This window comes from Ascaphus truei, unplaced genomic scaffold (assembly GCF_040206685.1).
Source record: "Ascaphus truei isolate aAscTru1 unplaced genomic scaffold, aAscTru1.hap1 HAP1_SCAFFOLD_427, whole genome shotgun sequence".
In the NCBI taxonomy this organism is placed as follows: Eukaryota; Metazoa; Chordata; class Amphibia; order Anura; family Ascaphidae; genus Ascaphus; species Ascaphus truei.
This window is the reverse complement of record NW_027456758.1, coordinates 183,353-209,691: the sequence shown is the minus strand read 5'-3', so window position 1 is coordinate 209,691 and position 26,339 is coordinate 183,353. Positions and strand designations below refer to the sequence as shown.

The following is a 26,339-nucleotide window of genomic DNA, read 5'->3' as shown; positions in this document are numbered from 1 at the left end:
ATTCCCCAGTCACACGCCCGCTGTACTGTATGAATATGCCCCAGTCACACGCCCGCTGTACTGTATGAAGGATTCCCCAGTCACACGCCCGCTGTACTGTATGAAGGATTCCCCAGTCACACGCCCGCTGTACTGTATGAATATGCCCCAGTCACACGCCCGCTGTACTGTATGAAGGATTCCCCAGTCACACGCCCGCTGTACTGTATGAATATGCCCCAGTCACACGCCCGCTGTACTGTATGAATATGCCCCAGTCACACGCCCGCTGTACTGTATGAATATGCCCCAGTCACACGCCCGCTGTACTGTATGAATATGCCCCAGTCACACGCCCGCTGTACTGTATGAAGGATTCCCCAGTCACACGCCCGCTGTACTGTATGAATATGCCCCAGTCACACGCCCGCTGTACTGTATGAATATGCCCCAGTCACACGCCCGCTGTACTGTATGAATATGCCCCAGTCACACGCCCGCTGTACTGTATGAGGGATTCCCCAGTCACACGCCCGCTGTACTGTATGAATATGCCCCAGTCACACGCCCGCTGTACTGTATGAATATGCCCCAGTCACACGCCCGCTGTACTGTATGAATATGCCCCAGTCACACGCCCGCTGTACTGTATGAGGGATTCCCCAGTCACACGCCCGCTGTACTGTATGAATATGCCCCAGTCACACGCCCGCTGTACTGTATGAATATGCCCCAGTCACACGCCCGCTGTACTGTATGAATATGCCCCAGTCACACGCCCGCTGTACTGTATGAATATGCCCCAGTCACACGCCCGCTGTACTGTATGAATATGCCCCAGTCACACGCCCGCTGTACTGTATGAATATGCCCCAGTCACACGCCCGCTGTACTGTATGAATATGCCCCAGTCACACGCCCGCTGTACTGTATGAATATGCCCCAGTCACACGCCCGCTGTACTGTATGAATATGCCCCAGTCACACGCCCGCTGTACTGTATGAATATGCCCCAGTCACACGCCCGCTGTACTGTATGAAGGATTCCCCAGTCACACGCCCGCTGTACTGTATGAAGGATTCCCCAGTCACACGCCCGCTGTACTGTATGAAGGATTCCCCAGTCACACGCCCGCTGTACTGTATGAAGGATTCCCCAGTCACACGCCCGCTGTACTGTATGAATATGCCCCAGTCACACGCCCGCTGTACTGTATGAAGGATTCCCCAGTCACACGCCCGCTGTACTGTATGAATATGCCCCAGTCACACGCCCGCTGTACTGTATGAATATGCCCCAGTCACACGCCCGCTGTACTGTATGAAGGATTCCCCAGTCACACGCCCGCTGTACTGTATGAAGGATTCCCCAGTCACACGCCCGCTGTACTGTATGAATATGCCCCAGTCACACGCCCGCTGTACTGTATGAATATGCCCCAGTCACACGCCCGCTGTACTGTATGAATATGCCCCAGTCACACGCCCGCTGTACTGTATGAATATGCCCCAGTCACACGCCCGCTGTACTGTATGAATATGCCCCAGTAACACGCCCGCTGTACTGTATGAATATGCCCCAGTCACACGCCCGCTGTACTGTATGAATATGCCCCAGTCACACGCCCGCTGTACTGTATGAATATGCCCCAGTCACACGCCCGCTGTACTGTATGAATATGCCCCAGTCACACGCCCGCTGTACTGTATGAATATGCCCCAGTCACACGCCCGCTGTACTGTATGAATATGCCCCAGTCACACGCCCGCTGTACTGTATGAATATGCCCCAGTCACACGCCCGCTGTACTGTATGAATATGCCCCAGTCACACGCCCGCTGTACTGTATGAAGGATTCCCCAGTCACACGCCCGCTGTACTGTATGAATATGCCCCAGTCACACGCCCGCTGTACTGTATGAATATGCCCCAGTCACACGCCCGCTGTACTGTATGAAGGATTCCCCAGTCACACGCCCGCTGTACTGTATGAATATGCCCCAGTCACACGCCCGCTGTACTGTATGAATATGCCCCAGTCACACGCCCGCTGTACTGTATGAATATGCCCCAGTCACACGCCCGCTGTACTGTATGAATATGCCCCAGTCACACGCCCGCTGTACTGTATGAATATGCCACAGTCACACGCCCGCTGTACTGTATGAATATGCCCCAGTCACACGCCCGCTGTACTGTATGAAGGATTCCCCAGTCACACGCCCGCTGTACTGTATGAATATGCCCCAGTCACACGCCCGCTGTACTGTATGAATATGCCCCAGTCACACGCCCGCTGTACTGTATGAATATGCCCCAGTCACACTCCCGCTGTACTGTATGAATATGCCCCAGTCACACGCCCGCTGTACTGTATGAAGGATTCCCCAGTCACACGCCCGCTGTACTGTATGAATATGCCCGTCACACGCCCGCTGTACTGTATGAATATGCCCCAGTCACACGCCCGCTGTACTGTATGAATATGCCCCAGTCACACGCCCGCTGTACTGTATGAATATGCCCCAGTCACACGCCCGCTGTACTGTATGAATATGCCCCAGTCACACGCCCGCTGTACTGTATGAATATGCCCCAGTCACACGCCCGCAGGACTGTATGAATATGCCCCAGTCACACGCCCGCTGTACTGTATGAAAATGCCCCAGTCACACGCCCGCTGTACTGTATGAATATGCCCCAGTCACACGCCCGCTGTACTGTATGAATATGCCCCAGTCACACGCCCGCTGTACTGTATGAATATGCCCCAGTCACACGCCCGCTGTACTGTATGAATATGCCCCAGTCACACGCCCGCTGTACTGTATGAAGGATTCCCCAGTCACACGCCCGCTGTACTGTATGAAGGATTCCCCAGTCACACGCCTGCTGTACTGTATGAAGGATTCCCCAGTCACACGCCCGCTGTACTGTATGAATATGCCCCAGTCACACGCCCGCTGTACTGTATGAATATGCCCCAGTCACACGCCCGCTGTACTGTATGAAGGATTCCCCAGTCACACGCCCGCTGTACTGTATGAAGGATTCCCCAGTCACACGCCCGCTGTACTGTATGAATATGCCCCAGTCACACGCCCGCTGTACTGTATGAATATGCCCCAGTCACACGCCCGCTGTACTGTATGAATATGCCCCAGTCACACGCCCGCTGTACTGTATGAATATGCCCCAGTCACACGCCCGCTGTACTGTATGAAGGATTCCCCAGTCACACGCCCGCTGTACTGTATGAATATGCCCCAGTCACACGCCCGCTGTACTGTATGAATATGCCCCAGTCACACGCCCGCTGTACTGTATGAATATGCCCCAGTCACACGCCCGCTGTACTGTATGAATATGCCCCAGTCACACGCCCGCAGTACTGTATGAATATGCCCCAGTCACACGCCCGCTGTACTGTATGAATATGCCCCAGTCACACGCCCGCTGTACTGTATGAATATGCCCCAGTCACACGCCCGCTGTACTGTATGAATATGCCCCAGTCACACGCCCGCTGTACTGTATGAAGGATTCCCCAGTCACACGCCCGCTGTACTGTATGAAGGATTCCCCAGTCACACGCCCGCTGTACTGTATGAATATGCCCCAGTCACACGCCCGCTGTACTGTATGAATATGCCCCAGTCACACGCCCGCTGTACTGTATGAATATGCCCCAGTCACACGCCCGCTGTACTGTATGAATATGCCCCAGTCACACGCCCGCTGTACTGTATGAATATGCCCCAGTCACACGCCTGCTGTACTGTATGAATATGCCCCAGTCACACGCCCGCTGTACTGTATGAATATGCCCCAGTCACACGCCCGCTGTACTGTATGAAGGATTCCCCAGTCACACGCCCGCTGTACTGTATGAAGGATTCCCCAGTCACACGCCCGCTGTACTGTATGAATATGCCCCAGTCACACGCCCGCTGTACTGTATGAATATGCCCCAGTCACACGCCCGCTGTACTGTATGAATATGCCCCAGTCACACGCCCGCTGTACTGTATGAAGGATTCCCCAGTCACACGCCCGCTGTACTGTATGAAGGATTCCCCAGTCACACGCCCGCTGTACTGTATGAAGGATTCCCCAGTCACACGCCCGCTGTACTGTATGAATATGCCCCAGTCACACGCCCGCTGTACTGTATGAATATGCCCCAGTCACACGCCCGCTGTACTGTATGAAGGATTCCCCAGTCACACGCCCGCTGTACTGTATGAAGGATTCCCCAGTCACACGCCCGCTGTACTGTATGAAGGATTCCCCAGTCACACGCCCGCTGTACTGTATGAATATGCCCCAGTCACACGCCCGCTGTACTGTATGAATATGCCCCAGTCACACGCCCGCTGTACTGTATGAATATGCCCCAGTCAGACGCCCGCTGTACTGTATGAATATGCCCCAGTCAGACGCCCGCTGTACTGTATGAATATGCCCCAGTCACACGCCCGCTGTACTGTATGAATATGCCCCAGTCACACGCCCGCTGTACTGTATGAATATGCCCCAGTCACACGCCCGCTGTACTGTATGAAGGATTCCCCAGTCACACGCCCGCTGTACTGTATGAATATGCCCCAGTCACACGCCCGCTGTACTGTATGAATATGCCCCAGTCACACGCCCGCTGTACTGTATGAAGGATTCCCCAGTCACACGCCCGCTGTACTGTATGAATATGCCCCAGTCACACGCCCGCTGTACTGTATGAATATGCCCCAGTCACACGCCCGCTGTACTGTATGAAGGATTCCCCAGTCACACGCCCGCTGTACTGTATGAATATGCCCCAGTCACACGCCCGCTGTACTGTATGAATATGCCCCAGTCACACGCCCGCTGTACTGTATGAATATGCCCCAGTCACAAGCCCGCTGTACTGTATGAATATGCCCCAGTCACACGCCCGCTGTACTGTATGAATATGCCCCAGTCACACGCCCGCTGTACTGTATGAATATGCCCCAGTCACACGCCCGCTGTACTGTATGAAAATGCCCCAGTCACACGCCCGCTGTACTGTATGAATATGCCCCAGTCACACGCCCGCTGTACTGTATGAATATGCCCCAGTCACACGCCCGCTGTACTGTATGAATATGCCCCAGTCACACGCCCGCTGTACTGTATGAATATGCCCCAGTCACACGCCCGCTGTACTGTATGAATATGCCCCAGTCACACGCCCGCTGTACTGTATGAAGGATTCCCCAGTCACACGCCCGCTGTACTGTATGAATATGCCCCAGTCACACGCCCGCTGTACTGTATGAATATGCCCCAGTCACACGCCCGCTGTACTGTATGAATATGCCCCAGTCACACGCCCGCTGTACTGTATGAAAATGCCCCAGTCACACGCCCGCTGTACTGTATGAATATGCCCCAGTCACACGCCCGCTGTACTGTATGAAGGATTCCCCAGTCACACGCCCGCTGTACTGTATGAAGGATTCCCCAGTCACACGCCCGCTGTACTGTATGAATATGCCCCAGTCACACGCCCGCTGTACTGTATGAATATGCCCCAGTCACACGCCCGCTGTACTGTATGAATATGCCCCAGTCACACGCCCGCTGTACTGTATGAATATGCCCCAGTCACACGCCCGCTGTACTGTATGAATATGCCCCAGTCACACGCCCGCTGTACTGTATGAAGGATTCCCCAGTCACACGCCCGCTGTACTGTATGAATATGCCCCAGTCACACGCCCGCTGTACTGTATGAATATGCCCCAGTCACACGCCCGCTGTACTGTATGAAGGATTCCCCAGTCACACGCCCGCTGTACTGTATGAATATGCCCCAGTCACACGCCCGCTGTACTGTATGAATATGCCCCAGTCACACGCCCGCTGTACTGTATGAAGGATTCCCCAGTCACACGCCCGCTGTACTGTATGAAGGATTCCCCAGTCACACGCCCGCTGTACTGTATGAAGGATTCCCCAGTCACACGCCCGCTGTACTGTATGAAGGATTCCCCAGTCACACGCCCGCTGTACTGTATGAATATGCCCCAGTCACACGCCCGCTGTACTGTATGAAGGATTCCCCAGTCACACGCCCGCTGTACTGTATGAATATGCCCCAGTCACACGCCCGCTGTACTGTATGAATATGCCCCAGTCACACGCCCGCTGTACTGTATGAAGGATTCCCCAGTCACACGCCCGCTGTACTGTATGAAGGATTCCCCAGTCACACGCCCGCTGTACTGTATGAATATGCCCCAGTCACACGCCCGCTGTACTGTATGAATATGCCCCAGTCACACGCCCGCTGTACTGTATGAATATGCCCCAGTCACACGCCCGCTGTACTGTATGAATATGCCCCAGTCACACGCCCGCTGTACTGTATGAATATGCCCCAGTAACACGCCCGCTGTACTGTATGAATATGCCCCAGTCACACGCCCGCTGTACTGTATGAATATGCCCCAGTCACACGCCCGCTGTACTGTATGAATATGCCCCAGTCACACGCCCGCTGTACTGTATGAATATGCCCCAGTCACACGCCCGCTGTACTGTATGAATATGCCCCAGTCACACGCCCGCTGTACTGTATGAATATGCCCCAGTCACACGCCCGCTGTACTGTATGAATATGCCCCAGTCACACGCCCGCTGTACTGTATGAATATGCCCCAGTCACACGCCCGCTGTACTGTATGAAGGATTCCCCAGTCACACGCCCGCTGTACTGTATGAATATGCCCCAGTCACACGCCCGCTGTACTGTATGAATATGCCCCAGTCACACGCCCGCTGTACTGTATGAATATGCCCCAGTCACACGCCCGCTGTACTGTATGAATATGCCCCAGTCACACGCCCGCTGTACTGTATGAATATGCCCCAGTCACACGCCCGCTGTACTGTATGAATATGCCCCAGTCACACGCCCGCTGTACTGTATGAATATGCCCCAGTCACACGCCCGCTGTACTGTATGAAGGATTCCCCAGTCACACGCCCGCTGTACTGTATGAATATGCCCCAGTCACACGCCCGCTGTACTGTATGAATATGCCCCAGTCACACGCCCGCTGTACTGTATGAATATGCCCCAGTCACACGCCCGCTGTACTGTATGAAGGATTCCCCAGTCACACGCCCGCTGTACTGTATGAGGGATTCCCCAGTCACACGCCCGCTGTACTGTATGAAGGATTCCCCAGTCACACGCCCGCTGTACTGTATGAATATGCCCCAGTCACACGCCCGCTGTACTGTATGAATACGCCCCAGTCACACGCCCGCTGTACTGTATGAATATGCCCCAGTCACACGCCCGCAGTACTGTATGAATATGCCCCAGTCACACGCCCGCTGTACTGTATGAATATGCCCCAGTCACACGCCCGCTGTACTGTATGAATATGCCCCAGTCACACGCCCGCTGTACTGTATGAAGGATTCCCCAGTCACACGCCCGCTGTACTGTATGAATATGCCCCAGTCACACGCCCGCTGTACTGTATGAATATGCCCCAGTCACACGCCCGCTGTACTGTATGAAGGATTCCCCAGTCACACGCCCGCTGTACTGTATGAGGGATTCCCCAGTCACACGCCCGCTGTACTGTATGAAGGATTCCCCAGTCACACGCCCGCTGTACTGTATGAATATGCCCCAGTCACACGCCCGCTGTACTGTATGAATATGCCCCAGTAACACGCCCGCTGTACTGTATGAATATGCCCCAGTCACACGCCCGCTGTACTGTATGAATATGCCCCAGTCACACGCCCGCTGTACTGTATGAATATGCCCCAGTCACACGCCCGCTGTACTGTATGAATATGCCCCAGTCACACGCCCGCTGTACTGTATGAATATGCCCCAGTCACACGCCCGCTGTACTGTATGAATATGCCCCAGTCACACGCCCGCTGTACTGTATGAATATGCCCCAGTCACACGCCCGCTGTACTGTATGAATATGCCCCAGTCACACGCCCGCTGTACTGTATGAAGGATTCCCCAGTCACACGCCCGCTGTACTGTATGAATATGCCCCAGTCACACGCCCGCTGTACTGTATGAATATGCCCCAGTCACACGCCCGCTGTACTGTATGAATATGCCCCAGTCACACGCCCGCTGTACTGTATGAATATGCCCCAGTCACACGCCCGCTGTACTGTATGAATATGCCCCAGTCACACGCCCGCTGTACTGTATGAATATGCCCCAGTCACACGCCCGCTGTACTGTATGAATATGCCCCAGTCACACGCCCGCTGTACTGTATGAAGGATTCCCCAGTCACACGCCCGCTGTACTGTATGAATATGCCCCAGTCACACGCCCGCTGTACTGTATGAATATGCCCCAGTCACACGCCCGCTGTACTGTATGAATATGCCCCAGTCACACGCCCGCTGTACTGTATGAAGGATTCCCCAGTCACACGCCCGCTGTACTGTATGAGGGATTCCCCAGTCACACGCCCGCTGTACTGTATGAAGGATTCCCCAGTCACACGCCCGCTGTACTGTATGAATATGCCCCAGTCACACGCCCGCTGTACTGTATGAATACGCCCCAGTCACACGCCCGCTGTACTGTATGAATATGCCCCAGTCACACGCCCGCAGTACTGTATGAATATGCCCCAGTCACACGCCCGCTGTACTGTATGAATATGCCCCAGTCACACGCCCGCTGTACTGTATGAATATGCCCCAGTCACACGCCCGCTGTACTGTATGAAGGATTCCCCAGTCACACGCCCGCTGTACTGTATGAATATGCCCCAGTCACACGCCCGCTGTACTGTATGAATATGCCCCAGTCACACGCCCGCTGTACTGTATGAAGGATTCCCCAGTCACACGCCCGCTGTACTGTATGAGGGATTCCCCAGTCACACGCCCGCTGTACTGTATGAAGGATTCCCCAGTCACACGCCCGCTGTACTGTATGAATATGCCCCAGTCACACGCCCGCTGTACTGTATGAATATGCCCCAGTCACACGCCCGCTGTACTGTATGAATATGCCCCAGTCACACGCCCGCTGTACTGTATGAATATGCCCGTCACACGCCCGCTGTACTGTATGAATATGCCCCAGTCACACGCCCGCTGTACTGTATGAATACGCCCCAGTCACACGCCCGCTGTACTGTATGAATATGCCCCAGTCACACGCCCGCAGTACTGTATGAATATGCCCCAGTCACACGCCCGCTGTACTGTATGAATATGCCCCAGTCACACGCCCGCTGTACTGTATGAATATGCCCCAGTCACACGCCCGCTGTACTGTATGAATATGCCCCAGTCACACGCCCGCTGTACTGTATGAATATGCCCCAGTCACACGCCCGCTGTACTGTATGAAGGATTCCCCAGTCACACGCCCGCTGTACTGTATGAATATGCCCCAGTCACACGCCCGCTGTACTGTATGAAGGATTCCCCAGTCACACGCCCGCTGTACTGTATGAAGGATTCCCCAGTCACACGCCCGCTGTACTGTATGAATATGCCCCAGTCACACGCCCGCTGTACTGTATGAATATGCCCCAGTCACACGCCCGCTGTACTGTATGAATATGCCCCAGTCACACGCCCGCTGTACTGTATGAATATGCCCCAGTCACACGCCCGCTGTACTGTATGAGGGATTCCCCAGTCACACGCCCGCTGTACTGTATGAAGGATTCCCCAGTCACACGCCCGCTGTACTGTATGAATATGCCCCAGTCACACGCCCGCTGTACTGTATGAATATGCCCCAGTCACACGCCCGCTGTACTGTATGAAGGATTCCCCAGTCACACGCCCGCTGTACTGTATGAATATGCCCCAGTCACACGCCCGCTGTACTGTATGAATATGCCCCAGTCACACGCCCGCTGTACTGTATGAAGGATTCCCCAGTCACACGCCCGCTGTACTGTATGAATATGCCCCAGTCACACGCCCGCTGTACTGTATGAATATGCCCCAGTCACACGCCCGCTGTACTGTATGAATATGCCCCAGTCACACGCCCGCTGTACTGTATGAAGGATTCCCCAGTCACACGCCCGCTGTACTGTATGAATATGCCCCAGTCACACGCCCGCTGTACTGTATGAATATGCCCCAGTCACACGCCCGCTGTACTGTATGAATATGCCCCAGTCACACGCCCGCTGTACTGTATGAATATGCCCCAGTAACACGCCCGCTGTACTGTATGAATATGCCCCAGTCACACGCCCGCTGTACTGTATGAATATGCCCCAGTCACACGCCCGCTGTACTGTATGAATATGCCCCAGTCACACGCCCGCTGTACTGTATGAATATGCCCCAGTCACACGCCCGCTGTACTGTATGAATATGCCCCAGTCACACGCCCGCTGTACTGTATGAAGGATTCCCCAGTCACACGCCCGCTGTACTGTATGAATATGCCCCAGTCACACGCCCGCTGTACTGTATGAATATGCCCCAGTAACACGCCCGCTGTACTGTATGAATATGCCCCAGTCACACGCCCGCTGTACTGTATGAATATGCCCCAGTCACACGCCCGCTGTACTGTATGAATATGCCCCAGTCACACGCCCGCTGTACTGTATGAATATGCCCCAGTCACACGCCCGCTGTACTGTATGAATATGCCCCAGTCACACGCCCGCTGTACTGTATGAAGGATTCCCCAGTCACACGCCCGCTGTACTGTATGAATATGCCCCAGTCACACGCCCGCTGTACTGTATGAAGGATTCCCCAGTCACACGCCCGCTGTACTGTATGAAGGATTCCCCAGTCACACGCCCGCTGTACTGTATGAATATGCCCCAGTCACACGCCCGCTGTACTGTATGAATATGCCCCAGTCACACGCCCGCTGTACTGTATGAATATGCCCCAGTCACACGCCCGCTGTACTGTATGAATATGCCCCAGTCACACGCCCGCTGTACTGTATGAGGGATTCCCCAGTCACACGCCCGCTGTACTGTATGAAGGATTCCCCAGTCACACGCCCGCTGTACTGTATGAATATGCCCCAGTCACACGCCCGCTGTACTGTATGAATATGCCCCAGTCACACGCCCGCTGTACTGTATGAAGGATTCCCCAGTCACACGCCCGCTGTACTGTATGAATATGCCCCAGTCACACGCCCGCTGTACTGTATGAATATGCCCCAGTCACACGCCCGCTGTACTGTATGAAGGATTCCCCAGTCACACGCCCGCTGTACTGTATGAATATGCCCCAGTCACACGCCCGCTGTACTGTATGAATATGCCCCAGTCACACGCCCGCTGTACTGTATGAATATGCCCCAGTCACACGCCCGCTGTACTGTATGAAGGATTCCCCAGTCACACGCCCGCTGTACTGTATGAATATGCCCCAGTCACACGCCCGCTGTACTGTATGAATATGCCCCAGTCACACGCCCGCTGTACTGTATGAATATGCCCCAGTCACACGCCCGCTGTACTGTATGAATATGCCCCAGTCACACGCCCGCTGTACTGTATGAATATGCCCCAGTCACACGCCCGCTGTACTGTATGAATATGCCCCAGTCACACGCCCGCTGTACTGTATGAATATGCCCCAGGGACCCTCTGCATTTGAAAGGAAAGATCAATGTAAAGGGGATATATATACACGGAGACACAGACCCTATAACGTGTGCACGTGAGGGGGTCACACACCTGTATATGTGAACGTCACGGGTCTGGCCTATGCGGTGACACCGGTCCTGCGCCTGTGCATCCATCGTGGGATTCCAGTCACTGTCATAGAAGATAACGGTATCAGCACCGGTCAGATTGACCCCGACGCCCCCGCTGCGAGTGGACAGGATGAAGCAGAAGATCCTGCGGTCCATGTTAAAGCGCTCCATCAGAATCTGCGGGTCAGAGCCGGACAGCACCCGTCAGAGGGGACAGCACCCGTCAGGGGGGACAGCACCCGTCAGGGGGGACAGCACCCGTCAGGGGGGACAGCACCCGTCAGGGGGGACAGCACCCGTCAGAGGGGACAGCACCCGTCAGAGGGGACAGCACCCGTCAGAGGGGACAGCACCCGTCAGGGGGGACAGCACCCGTCAGGGGGGACAGCACCCGTCAGGGGGGACAGCACCCGTCAGGGGGGACAGCACCCGTCAGGGGGGACAGCACCCGTCAGGGGGGACAGCACCCGTCAGGGGGGACAGCACCCGTCAGGGGGGACAGCACCCGTCAGGGGGGACAGCACCCGTCAGGGGGGACAGCACCCGTCAGAGGGGACAGCACCCGTCAGGGGGGGGCCGGGGGACAGCACCCGTCAGGGGGGGGCGGGGGACAGCACCCATCAGGGGGGGGCCGGGGGACAGCACGGCGCGAAACAGTGTGAGGCACAGTGCTGGGCGCGTGCGAGAGAGCAGGAGGCACAGAGCGCGCTGGGCGTGCGCGAGAGAGCAGGAGGCACAGAGTGTGCGGGGCGTGTGCGAGAGCGCAGGAGGCACAGAGTGTGCTGGGCGTGCGCGAGAGAGCAGGAGACACAGAGCGCGCTGGGCGTGTGCGAGAGCGCAGGAGGCACAGAGCGCGCTGGGCGTGTGTGAGAGCGCAGGAGGCACAGAGTGTGCTGGGCGTGTGTGAGAGCGCAGGAGGCACAGAGTGTGCTGGGCGTGTGCGAGAGCGCAGGAGGCACAGAGTGTGCGGGGCGTGTGCGAGAGCGCAGGAGGCACAGAGTGTGCTGGGCGTGTGTGAGAGCGCAGGAGGCACAGAGTGTGCTGGGCGTGTGTGAGAGCGCAGGAGGCACAGAGTGTGCTGGGCGTGTGTGAGAGAGCAGGAGGCACAGAGCGCGCTGGGCGTGTGCGAGAGCGCAGGAGGCACAGAGTGTGCTGGGCGTGTGTGAGAGCGCAGGAGGCACAGAGTGTGCTGGGCGTGTGCGAGAGCGCAGGAGGCACAGAGTGTGCTGGGCGTGTGCGAGAGCGCAGGAGGCACAGAGTGTGCTGGGCGCGTGCGAGAGCGCAGGAGGCACAGAGTGTGCTGGGCGTGTGTGAGAGCGCAGGAGGCACAGAGTGTGCGGGGCGTGTGCGAGAGCGCAGGAGGCACAGAGTGTGCTGGGCGTGTGTGAGAGCGCAGGAGGCACAGAGTGTGCGGGGCGTGTGTGAGAGCGCAGGAGGCACAGAGTGTGCGGGGCGTGTGCGAGAGCGCAGGAGGCACAGAGTGTGCTGGGCGTGTGTGAGAGCGCAGGAGGCACAGAGTGTGCTGGGCGTGTGTGAGAGCGCAGGAGGCACAGAGTGTGCTGGGCGTGTGCGAGAGCGCAGGAGGCACAGAGTGTGCTGGGCGTGTGCGAGAGCGCAGGAGGCACAGAGTGTGCTGGGCGTGTGTGAGAGCGCAGGAGGCACAGAGTGTGCGGGGCGTGTGTGAGAGCGCAGGAGGCACAGAGTGTGCTGGGCGTGTGTGAGAGCGCAGGAGGCACAGAGTGTGCTGGGCGTGTGTGAGAGCGCAGGAGGCACAGAGTGTGCTGGGCGTGTGTGAGAGCGCAGGAGGCACAGAGTGTGCTGGGCGTGTGTGAGAGCGCAGGAGGCACAGAGCGCGCTGGGCGTGTGCGAGAGCGCAGGAGGCACAGAGTGTGCTGGGCGTGTGTGAGAGCGCAGGAGGCACAGAGTGTGCTGGGCGTGTGTGAGAGCGCAGGAGGCACAGAGCGCGCTGGGCGTGTGTGAGAGCGCAGGAGGCACAGAGTGTGCGGGGCGTGTGCGAGAGAGCAGGAGGCACAGAGCGTGCTGGGCGTGTGTGAGAGCGCAGGAGGCACAGAGCGCGCTGGGCGTGTGCGAGAGCGCAGGAGGCACAGAGTGTGCTGGGCGTGTGTGAGAGCGCAGGAGGCACAGAGCGCGCTGGGCGTGTTCGAGAGCGCAGGAGGCACAGAGTGTGCGGGGCGTGTGAGAGCGCAGGAGGCACAGAGTGTGCGGGGCGTGTGCGAGAGCGCAGGAGGCACAGAGCGCGCTGGGCGTGTGCGAGAGCGCAGGAGGCACAGAGCGCGCTGGGCGCGTGCGAGAGCGCAGGAGGCACAGAGTGTGCGGGGCGTGTGCGAGAGAGCAGGAGGCACAGAGCGCGCTGGGCGTGTGCGAGAGCGCAGGAGGCACAGAGTGTGCTGGGCGTGTGTGAGAGCGCAGGAGGCACAGAGTGTGCTGGGCGTGTGTGAGAGCGCAGGAGGCACAGAGCGCGCTGGGCGTGTGCGAGAGCGCAGGAGGCACAGAGTGTGCGGGGCGTGTGCGAGAGAGCAGGAGGCACAGAGCGCGCTGGGCGTGTGCGAGAGTGCAGGAGGCACAGAGTGTGCGGGGCGTGTGTGAGAGCGCAGGAGGCACAGAGTGTGCTGGGCGTGTGTGAGAGCGCAGGAGGCACAGAGTGTGCTGGGCGTGTGCGAGAGCGCAGGAGGCACAGAGTGTGCGGGGCGTGTGCGAGAGCGCAGGAGGCACAGAGTGTGCGGGGCGTGTGTGAGAGCGCAGGAGGCACAGAGTGTGCGGGGCGTGTGTGAGAGCGCAGGAGGCACAGAGCGCGCTGGGCGTGTGCGAGAGCGCAGGAGGCACAGAGTGTGCGGGGCGTGTGCGAGAGAGTAGGAGGCACAGAGCGTGCTGGGCGTGTGTGAGAGTGCAGGAGGCACAGAGCGCGCTGGGCGTGTGCGAGAGAGCAGGAGGCACAGAGTGTGCTGGGCGTGTGTGAGAGCGCAGGAGGCACAGAGCGCGCTGGGCGTGTGCGAGAGCGCAGGAGGCACAGAGTGTGCGGGGCGTGTGGGAGAGCGCAGGAGGCACAGAGCGCGCTGGGCGTGTGCGAGAGCGCAGGAGGCACAGAGCGCGCTGGGCGTGTGCGAGAGCGCAGGAGGCACAGAGTGTGCTGGGCGTGTGCGAGAGTGCAGGAGGCACAGAGTGTACTGGGCGTGTGTGAGAGCGCAGGAGGCACAGAGTGTGCGGGGCGTGTGCGAGAGAGCAGGAGGCACAGAGCGCGCTGGGCGTGTGCGAGAGCGCAGGAGGCACAGAGCGCGCTGGGCGTGTGCGAGAGCGCAGGAGGCACAGAGCGCGCTGGGCGCGTGTGAGAGCGCAGGAGGCACAGAGCGCGCTGGGCGTGTGCGAGAGCGCAGGAGGCACAGAGCGCGCTGGGCGCGTGTAATCTCCCTGAAAGCCTGTGCACGGGATGTGAGCCCATGACAGCATCCTGAGAGACTGTTACTGTGAGACCGCTCGCTCAGCATCGGGCACGGGGAGCCAGAGCTGGAATAGAGGAGCGGTCTGACCGTGCCTCCCACGGGCCCCTTCACCCCCCCCCCCCCGGGGCCCCTTCACCACTCTCCTCCCCCCCCCCCCAGAGCTGGAATAGAGGAGCGGTCTGACCTTGCCTCCCACGGGGCCCCTCACCCTCTCCCCCCCCCCCCCCCAGAGCTGGAATAGAGGAGCGGTCTGACCTTGCCTCCCACGGGGCCCCCTCACCCCCCCCCCCCCAGAGCTGGAATAGAGGAGCGGTCTGACCTTGCCTCCCACGGGGCCCCTCACCCTCTCCCCCCCCCCCCCCAGAGCTGGAATAGAGGAGCGGTCTGACCTTGCCTCCCACGGGGCCCCTCACCCTCTCCCCCCCCCCCCCCAGAGCTGGAATAGAGGAGCGGTCTGACCTTGCCTCCCACGGGGCCCCCTCACCCCCCCCCCCCAGAGCTGGAATAGAGGAGCGGTCTGACCTTGCCTCCCACTGGGCCCCTCACCCCTCTCCCCCCCCCCCCCCCCAGAGCTGGAATAGAGGAGCGGTCTGACCTTGCCTCCCACGGGGCCCCCTCTCCCCTCTCCCCCCCCCCAGAGCTGGAATAGAGGAGCGGTCTGACCTTGCCTGCCACGGGGCCCCTCACCCCTCTCCCCCCCCCCCCAGAGCTGGAATAGAGGAGCGGTCTGACCTTGCCTCCCACGGGGCCCCCTCACCCCCCCCCCAGAGCTGGAATAGAGGAGTGGTCTGACCGTGCCTCCCACCCCTCCCCCCCCCCAGAGCTGGAATAGAGGAGCGGTCTGACCTTGCCTCCCACGGGGCCCCTTCACCCCTCTCCCCCCCCCCCCCAGAGCTGGAATAGAGGAGCGGTCTGACCTTGCCTCCCACGGGGCCCCTTCACCCCTCTCTCCCCCCCCCCCCCCCCCAGAGCTGGAATAGAGGAGCGGTCTGACCTTGCCTCCCACGGGGCCCCTTCACCCCTCTCCCCCCCCCCCCCCAGAGCTGGAATAGAGGAGCGGTCTGACCTTGCCTCCCACGGGGCCCCTCACCCCCCCTCCCCCCCCCCCCCCCCCAGAGCTGGAATAGAGGAGCGGTCTGACCTTGCCTCCCACGGGGCCCCCCCTCCCACGCACCTGTCTCTGCTCCACACGCGTGGACCCATCCAGACGCAGGTAGATGTGTCCGTGATAGTTGAGGAACTGCTCGAGAATATCCAGCATCCGTGTCATCTGCGTGAAGATCAACACGCGGTGCCCCCCCGACTTCAGCTGGCGGAGCAAGCGGTCCAGAGTCTGCAGCTTACCTGGGGGAGGGGGTCACAGAGCGTGATATGGGGTGTGAGAGAGGGTGATGGGGGGAGGGGGAGTGTGAGAGGGCGATGGGCAAGGGGTGAGAGAGGGCGATGGGGAAGGGGTGAGAGAGGGCGATAGGGAAGGGGTGAGAGAGGGTGGTGGGGTAGGGGTGTGAGAGGGTGATGGGGCAGGGGTGTGAGAGGGTGATGGGGCAGGGGTGTGAGAGGGTGGTGGGGCAGGGGTGTGAGAGGGTGGTGGGGCAGGGGTGTGAGAGGGTGGTGGGGCAGGGGTGTGAGAGGGTGGTGGGGCAGGGGTGTGAGAGGGTGATGGGGCAGGGGTGTGAGAGGGTGGTGGGGCAGGGGTGTGAGAGGGTGGTGGGGCAGGGGTGTGAGAGGGTGGTGGGGCAGGGGTGTGAGAGGGCGATGGGGTAGGGGTGTGAGAGGGTGATGGGGCAGGGGTGTGAGAGGGTGATGGGGCAGGGGTGTGAGAGGGTGATGGGGCAGGGTGAGAGAGGGTGATGGGGCAGGGGTGTGAGAGGGTGGTGGGGCAGGGGTGTGAGAGGGTGGTGGGGCAGGGGTGTGAGAGGGTGATGGGGCAGGGGTGTGAGAGGGTGATGGGGCAGGGGTGTGAGAGGGTGGTGGGGCAGGGGTGTGAGAGGGTGATGGGGCAGGGGTGTGAGAGGGTGATGGGGCAGGGGTGTGAGAGGGTGGTGGGGCAGGGGTGTGAGAGAGTGATGGGGCAGGGTGTGAGAGGGTGATGGGGCAGGGGTGTGAGAGGGTGGTGGGGCAGGGGTGAGAGAGGGTGGTGGGGCAGGGGTGTGAGAGGGTGATGGGGCAGGGGTGTGAGAGGGTGGTGGGGCAGGGGTGTGAGAGAGTGATGGGGGGGTTAGGGTCTGCCCTCCTCACCACAGTCATACTGGATGAGCCTCAGGTCGGGGAACTGCGTCCTCATGTTGGACACGATGCGGTGTAGGCAGCGGGCGCGTGGGGTCACCTCACGGCGCAGACTCTCACAGAACACAGACTCCTGCAGGAGCAACGATGGGGGCGGGTGCGAGGTGTGCACACTGATCCGGGGGGCTTCCACAGGGGGCATGGCAAAGATAAACCTGGGGAGAGAGCGGCCAGGTGATACTCTGTCCCCCTCTATGAGCGGCCAGGTGATACTCTGTCCCCCTCTATGAGCGGCCAGGTGATACTCTGTCCCCCTCTATGAGCGGCCAGGTGATACTCTGTCCCTCCCTATGAGCGGCCAGGTGGTACTCTGTCCCTCCCTATGGGGCGGCCAGGTGGTACTGACCCCCTCTATGAGCGGCCAGGTGGTACTCTGTCCCCCTCTATGAGCGGCCAGGTGATACTCTGTCCCCCTCTATGAGCGGCCAGGTGATACTCTGTCCCTCCCTATGAGCGGCCAGGTGATACTCTGTCCCTCTCTATGAGCGGCCAGGTGGTACTCTGTCCCTCCCTATGAGCGCCCAGGTGGTACTCTGTCCCTCCCTATGATTGGCCAGGTGGTACTCTGACCCCCTCTATGAGCGGCCAGGTGGTACTCTGTCCCTCCCTATGAGCGGCCAGGTGGTACTCTGACCCCCTCTATGAGCGGCCAGGTGGTACTCCGTGCCTCCCTATGATTGGCCAGGTGATACTCCGTACCTCTCTATGATTGGCCAGGTGATACTCCGTACCTCTCTATGAGCGGGGCGAGCTGTGCCAGGCGCTGTTGCGGGCTTAGGATGGTGCTGCGCAGGGCGTTGGTTTCATGCCAGTAGCCCTGCAGATGCTGTGCTTGGTGGTGCTGCAGCGCGGAGTAGGGTGGCAGAGCGCAGAGCTGCAGCACATCAGAGCCGTACAGAGGGGCGAGTGCGCAGCGCCGCTCATTCACACGGAATATCCGCTCCAGGCGCTCCGCCTTCTGCTTCCCGCGCCGCGCCTCAACCGGCTCCTAAAGGGTGGGGGGCAAATCATGTGACCAGGGTCCCACCCAAATACTCCTCACTCACCCCCCCACCCTCCTAAACACTCCCCCTTCGTCCCCACTCAGCTCTCCCCCCACCCTCACCCCTCCCCCCCACCACCCCGCCTGGGTACTCACCAAGTGGAAGGGCGAGCGAGGTGGAGGTGGCGGCTGGCGTCGGGCCCTCACTGAGGTAGGTAGGAAGGGCACATGCGCAGAGCGTGGCCCCTCCCCCTCCAGCACCAAGCTGGACTCCGGGGCCACACTGAGGGCCACACTGACCGATGGAGGGCCATCAACAGACAGAGACAATGGTGGGGAGGGGGCAGCGAGAGGCACAGCCAGGGGGGCAGGGGCAGCGAGAGGCACAGCCAGGGGGGCAGGGGCAGCGAGAGGCACAGCCAGGGGGGCAGGGAGAGGCACAGCCAGGGGGGCAGGGAGAGGCACAGCCAGGGGGGCAGGGAGAGGCACAGCCAGGGGGGCAGGGGCAGCGAGAGGCACAGCCAGGGGGGCAGGGGCAGCGAGAGGCACAGCCAGGGGGGCAGGGGCAGCGAGAGGCACAGCCAGGGGGGCATGGGCAGCGAGAGGCACAGCCAGAGGGGCAGGGAGAGGCACAGCCAGGGGGGCAGGGGCAGCGCGACACACAGCCAGAGGGGCAGGGGCAGCGAGAGGCACAGCCAGAGGGGCAGGGGTAGCGAGAGGCACAGCCAGGGGGGCAGGGGCAGTGAGAGGCACAGCCATGGGGGCAGGGGCAGCGAGAGGCACCGCGAGGGGGGCAGGGGCAGCGAGAGGCACCGCGAGGGGGGCAGGGGCAGCGAGAGGCACCGCCAGGGGGGCAGGGAGAGGCACCGCGAGGGGGGCAGGGGCAGCGAGAGGCACCGCCAGGGGGGCAGGGGCAGCGCGAGACACAGCCAGGGGGGCAGGGGCAGCGCGAGACACCGCCAGGGGGGCAGGGGCAGCGCGAGACACAGCCAGGGGGGCAGGGGCAGCGCGAGACACAGCCAGGGGGGCAGGGGCAGCGAGAGCCACCGCCAGGGGAGCAGGGGCAGCGCAAGACACCGCCAGGGGGGCAGGGGCAGCGCGAGACACCGCCAGGGGGGCAGGGGCAGCGCGAGACACCGCCAGGGGGGCAGGGGCAGCGAGAGGCACCGCCAGGGGGAAAGGGACAGCGAGAGGCACCGCCAGGGGGGCAGGGGCAGCGCGAGACACCGCCAGGGGGGCAGGGGCAGCGAGAGGCACCGCCAGGGGGGCAGGGGCAGCGCGAGACACCGCCAGGGGGGCAGGGGCAGCGCGAGACACCGCCAGGGGGGCAGCGCGAGGCACCGCCAGGGGGGAAGGGGCAGCGCGAGGCACAGCCAGGGGGGAAGGGGCAGCTCGAGGCACAGCCAGGGGGGCAGGGGCAGCGAGAGGCACAGCCAGGGGGGCAGGAAGAGGCACAGCCAGGGGGGTAGGGGCAGTGAGAGGTAAAGCTAACGGGGCACATGGAGGGGCTGTTAGAAAGGGCACAGGTACAGAGGGAGGGCCACAAAGGGGGGCAGATGTGGTGGCAGCCAAAGTGGTAAGGGAGGCAGGTGCAGTCAGGGAGAACAGAGGAGCAGGGGCTGTAAAAGAGGGCAAGGGGGCAGATAGAGCAAGAGAAGGGAGGGGAGCAGGGGCAGCAAGCGAGGGCAAGGGGGCAGCGAGAGAAGGCAATGGGGCAGCCAATGAGGGCAAGGGGGCAGATAGAGCCAGAGAAGGGAGGGGTGCAGGGGCAGCCAACGTGGGCAAGGTCGCAGCACTGGGGTGTGGGTACAAGGCAGGACCGGAGCTGCTGTTGGCAGAGGGCACTGGGGCAACCAGCGAGGGCAATGGGGCAGCGCGGGGATGTGTGTACAGGACAGAGCCGGTGCTACTGTTGGCAGAGGGCACTGGGGCAGCGCTGGGATGTGTGTACAGGACAGAGCCAGTGCTACTGTTGGCAGAGGGCACTGGGGCAGCCAGCGAGGGCACCGGGGCAGCGCTGGGATGTGTGTACAGGACAGAGCCGGTGCTACTGTTGGCAGAGGGCACTGGGGCAGCGCTGGGATGTGTGTACAGGACAGAGCCAGTGCTACTGTTGGCAGAGGGCACTGGGGCAGCCAGCGAGGGCACCGGGGCAGCGCTGGGATGTGTGTACAGGACAGAGCCGGTGCTACTGTTGGCAGAGGGCACTGGGGCAGCGCTGGGATGTGTGTACAGGACAGAGCCGGTGCTACTATTGGCAGAGGGCATGGGGGACAAGGTAAGGACAGATAAAGGGCTGGTGAGGAAGCGAGTGGGCACAGGGCTATAACTAGAAGCAGTCAGCACCGGCGCTGGTACCAGACTGAAGCTGTATGTGGGAGGTGCCAGTTTGCTGGGGTTAGTGGGTGAGGGGGATGTGAGGCCGCTTAGCATGGGGTTAACGTACAGGGCTGGGTCTGGGCTGGTACCTGGGGGACACAGTGCAGGATGCGCCCCCAGCACAGTGGTGTGCACAGAGGAAGGGGGCTCAGGGACATCTCGGGGTACAGGGCTGCTAGGGTGGCTTCTGATTGGGCCATTCCCATTAGGGACGAGGCCGGCGGAATGGGCATCGCCCGGGAAGGGGGCAGAGTTGGCGCCCAGGAAGGGGGAAACGTTGGCGTTTAGAGATGGGCAGGGGACACAATTAGGGAGGGCAGGACTCAGCCTGGGGGTGGAGTGGTGATTGGTCAGCTGGAGGGCAGCGGAGGTCCCTGAAGCCAGCAGGCGCAGTGTCACAGCGGACACTGCAGGTGGCAGGGAGACCTCTGCACAGGGGGGTGTGGTGTGGTGATTGACGGTGTTTGTTGGGGTGGTGTTAACGGGACCCGCAGTGGATACCATGAGCAGGGGACTGGTGGTTAACGTGAGGGCGGAGCTGGCAATCACAGGAGCTGCAGAGAGAGAGAGGGGTGCAAGGCCCCAGTTACATGTGTACCCAGATCCCCCCACATACGTGTACCATGTTCTCCAGTACACAAAACATACGAGTACCATGTTCTCCTGTACACAAAACATACGCGTACCATGTTCTCCAGTACACAAAACATACGCGTACCATGTTCTTCTGTACACAAAACATACGCGTACCATGTTCTCCAGTACACAAAACATACGCGTACCATGTTCTCCTGTACACAAAACATACGCGTACCATGTTCTCCTGTACACAAAACATACGCGTACCATGTGCTCCAGTACACAAAACATACGCGTACCATGTGCTCCAGTACACAAAACATACGCGTACCATGTGCTCCTGTACACAAAACATATGCGTAACATGTTCTCCAGTACACAAAACATACGCGTACCATGTTCTCCAGTACACAAAACATACGCGTACCATGTTCTCCAGTACACAAAACATACGCGTACCATGTGCTCCAGTACACAAAACATACGCGTACCATGTGCTCCAGTACACAAAACATACGCGTACCATGTGCTCCAGTACACAAAACATACGCGTACCATGTGCTCCAGTACACAAAACATACGCGTACCATGTTCTTCTGTACACAAAACATACGCGTACCATGTGCTCCTGTACACAAAACATACGCGTACCATGTGCTCCAGTACACAAAACATACGCGTACCATGTGCTCCTGTACACAAAACATACGCGTACCATGTGCTCCTGTACACAAAACATACGCGTACCATGTGCTCCTGTACACAAAACATACGCGTACCATGTGCTCCAGTACACAAAACATACGCGTACCATGTGCTCCTGTACACAAAACATACGCGTACCATGTTCTCCAGTACACAAAATATACGCGTACCATGTTCTCCTGTACACAAAACATACGCGTACCATGTTCTTCTGTACACAAAACATACGTGTACCATGTTCTCCAGTACACAAAACATACGCGTACCATGTGCTCCAGTACACAAAACATACGTGTACCATGTTCTCCAGTACACAAAACATACGTGTACCATGTTCTCCAGTACACAAAACATACGTGTACCATGTTCTCCAGTACACAAAACATACGTGTACCATGTTCTCCAGTACACAAAACATACGTGTACCATGTTCTCCAGTACACAAAACATACGTGTACCATGTTCTCCAGTACACAAAACATACGCGTACCATGTTCTCCAGTACACAAAACATACGCGTACCATGTGCTCCAGTACACAAAACATACGCGTACCATGTTCTCCAGTACACAAAACATACGCGTACCATGTGCTCCTGTACACAAAACATACGCGTACCATGTGCTCCAGTACACAAAACATACGCGTACCATGTGCTCCAGTACACAAAACATACGCGTACCATGTTCTCCAGTACACAAAACATACGCGTACCATGTGCTCCAGTACACAAAACATACGTGTACCATGTTCTCCAGTACACAAAACATACGCGTACCATGTTCTCCAGTACACAAAACATACGCGTACTATGTGCTCCAGTACACAAAACATACGCGTACCATGTGCTCCAGTACACAAAACATACGCGTACCATGTGCTCCTGTACACAAAACATGCGCGTACCATGTTCTCCAGTACACAAAACATACGTGTACCATGTTCTCCAGTACACAAAACATACGCGTACCATGTTCTCCAGTACACAAAACATACGCGTACCATGTTCTCCTGTACACAAAACATACGTGTACCATGTTCTCCAGTACACAAAACATACGCGTACCATGTTCTCCAGTACACAAAACATACGTGTACCATATTCTCCAGTACACAAAACATACGCGTACCATGTGTTCCAGTACACAAAACATACGTGTACCATATTCTTCTGTACACAAAACATACGCGTACCATGTTCTCCAGTACACAAAACATACGCGTACCATGTGCTCCTGTACACAAAACATACGCGTACCATGTTCTCCAGTACACAAAACATACGTGTACCATGTGCTCCTGTACACAAAACATACGCGTACCATGTGCTCCAGTACACAAAACATACGTGTACCATGTTCTCCAGTACACAAAACATAATACGTGTACCATGTTCTCCAGTACACAAAACATACGCGTACCATGTGCTCCTGTACACAAAACATACGCGTACCATGTGCTCCAGTACACAAAACATACGTGTACCATGTTCTCCAGTACACAAAACATACGCGTACCATGTGCTCCAGTACACAAAACATACGCGTACCATGTGCTCCAGTACACAAAACATAATACGTGTACCATGTTCTCCAGTACACAAAACATACGCGTACCATGTGCTCCTGTACACAAAACATACGCGTACCATGTGCTCCAGTACACAAAACATACGTGTACCATGTTCTCCAGTACACAAAACATACGCGTACCATGTGCTCCAGTACACAAAACATAATACGTGTGCCATGTGCTCCGCCCCCCCCCTCCCCCCCCCCATATACGTGTATGGTGGGATGAAATTTAGAGGGTTATTCCCTTTTTCGATGTAGATATAGGAAGTGGTAAGGGCGCTCTAATACAGGACCAATGATAATGAAATAGAATACAGTATATAACGGAATAGTAGGTGAAAAGGTAATGTAACCATATAAGATAATGATTGTGAGTTCCCTGAAGACGGGGATAAGTGATGCAATCACAACCCTCCCCCGCCCCCCATCTCATTGGGAGGGTCCCACTTCAATAAAGAACAAGAAGTACTGCGTCTCTCAATTTAAGATCTCTGAATGGTCACCCACTTGCTAGTGCTGGGGAGAAGATGCGTGCAGCTGCTGCAGCAGAGTTCAGAAGATAAGATGAGGCAGCGCACAGCCAAAAACCAGGGGAGTAGGGTCCAAATGAAGCAAAGAGGATTTATTGGCAAGACATAAGCACAGCAGTAACCCTCCGACGCGTTTCGTACTCAGTTGGAATTTAAAAGGATTGCCAGACAATTGTTTTTACTCCTTGAAAAAGTACTTTGGTACGAAACGTGTCGGAGGGTTACCACTGTGCTTAAGCCTTGCCAATAAATCCTCTTTTTGCTTCATTTGGACCCTACTCCCCTCGTTTTTGGCTGTGCGCTGCCTCATCTTATCTTCCCTTTATCGGAAGGATCGAGCAAACAGAAGAGGAGGTGGAGTATGTTTATATGTTAAACTGGATCTAAAACCTATTATAGTATAAGGGAAGATGTTTATGAAGGGAAATATGAAAATGTAGCGACCTTGTGGAAAGAAATTAGCAGTGGAGGTAAAAGTATAAAGAAAAGGTTTATAGCATATCCCCACAAACCACCAAATATCTGTGAGATAGAGGAAGGTAAAATACTTTTGCAAATGGAGAAGGCATCAAAACTGGGTCATGTTTGCATAATGGGGGATTTTAATTATCCAGACATAGACGGGGGCAATGAGATTAGCGTTACAGCAAAAGGAAACAGGTTTTTGGGGGTGCTTAAATTAAAGCCAATTATGTGACCAAAATTATTGAGGAACCAACCAGGAGAGGGGCAATTTATTAATTTATAAAATATTTTACCAGGAAGTAATACGTTGAGAGTTACCTCTCGTTTTCAAGTATGTCCTGGGCAAAACTGGATTTGGAAATATCAAACCATGTAGAAGTAATACCCAAATGTTCCAGGACTTGAATATTTGTCAACAGTGATCATAACATGGTCTCATTTGAAATAAAATTATCAAAAACAGATTACTTGGGTTCAACAAAGACCTTAAACGTTAGAAAGGCAGATTTTAATAAACTGAGGTCTAATCTAGTAGTAATACAATGGGATGATGTTTTTGCAGGAAAAATGTAGAAGATAAATGGGCAGTCTTTAAAACATTGTTAGAAAAGCACACTTATCAGTGTATACCCTTGGGTAATAAGTATAAAAGAAATAAGTCAAAACCAATGTAGCTTGAGAAAGTTGAGAATGTGATATAAGGAGGGGGTCTGACGTAAACTGCACTAAGCAGCCATTTTGCTCAGCATCCATTTTGGTTGCCTGATCTTGGCAGCCATCTTTTCCCTGTCTGTATTCGATTCCTGGTCTGTCATCCATTTCGATGTATTCTTCAGTGTATGTCATTCATCTTAGTGTTTGTCTGCATGGAAGTTTGAGTTTGAAAGAAAGATTTTTTTCTTTTTCTCGCTCTCAGAACATTTTGTTGATGTTAAGCTATCTAGCTAGCTGCAAACCTTGAGACAGAGATAAGCCGTTGTGAAACTGGAATAAAGATAACAGTCACTTCTCACATTTAAAGTGGTAGAAATACAGAGTGAGGGACTCACGGCCAAATGTACTCCTGTAAGAAATACACACACAGGAGACCCTGAAAGGTTGCGTATGCAGAATACAGGTTACGAGCTTGCATAATGAGTTTTTAGCTGACTCAATTTTTGTTATTTTTATACATTTATGTTATTAAAGCAATGTTCTCATATTCATATTTGTTTATCTTATACGCATATTTAATGACACACGCAACCTCATAAAGGGGGCGTGAGCTTTAGCATTAGGGTATAAATGTCTTGTAGGCCTTAGACATGTCAGAGAGCTTTTGTTTATAAGCCGTCTCCTGTGTGCACCTGTACACAAATAAACTCATTTGTTATTCTGTGAAATTAACCCTCAGATTGTATTTTTTATTCACGCTTTTACAAGCTAACTTGTAAACAGGTAGGGGAGAAAATGGACAAGAAGAGGCAGGCGTTTAGATTCTTTAAGTCTCATATCATAATTATAAGGAATGTAACAAAAATTGCAAAAGGGCAATCAAATTAGCAAAAATGGATAATGAAAAAAGGATTGCAATAGAAAGTAAGATCAACCCTAAAAAGTTCTTTAAGTACCTTAATAACAAAAAAATGAGGAAAGAAAATATAGGACCCTTTCAGTGTGAG

The 26,339-nt window shown here is 56.9% G+C and overlaps 1 protein-coding gene across 1 annotated transcript in view; it reads right to left on the bottom strand.

Annotated features, from left to right (window-relative positions):
- The window catches only part of LOC142484023 (helicase SRCAP-like), a 178,103-nt gene that overhangs the window by 23,009 nt on the left and 128,755 nt on the right, over positions 1–26,339 (bottom strand). Inside the window, 5 exon segments of the mRNA XM_075583987.1 lie at positions 11,701–11,897; positions 16,353–16,522; positions 17,417–17,619; positions 18,196–18,452; positions 18,603–21,379. Coding sequence (XP_075440102.1) covers positions 11,701–11,897; positions 16,353–16,522; positions 17,417–17,619; positions 18,196–18,452; positions 18,603–21,379 — 3,604 coding nt within the window.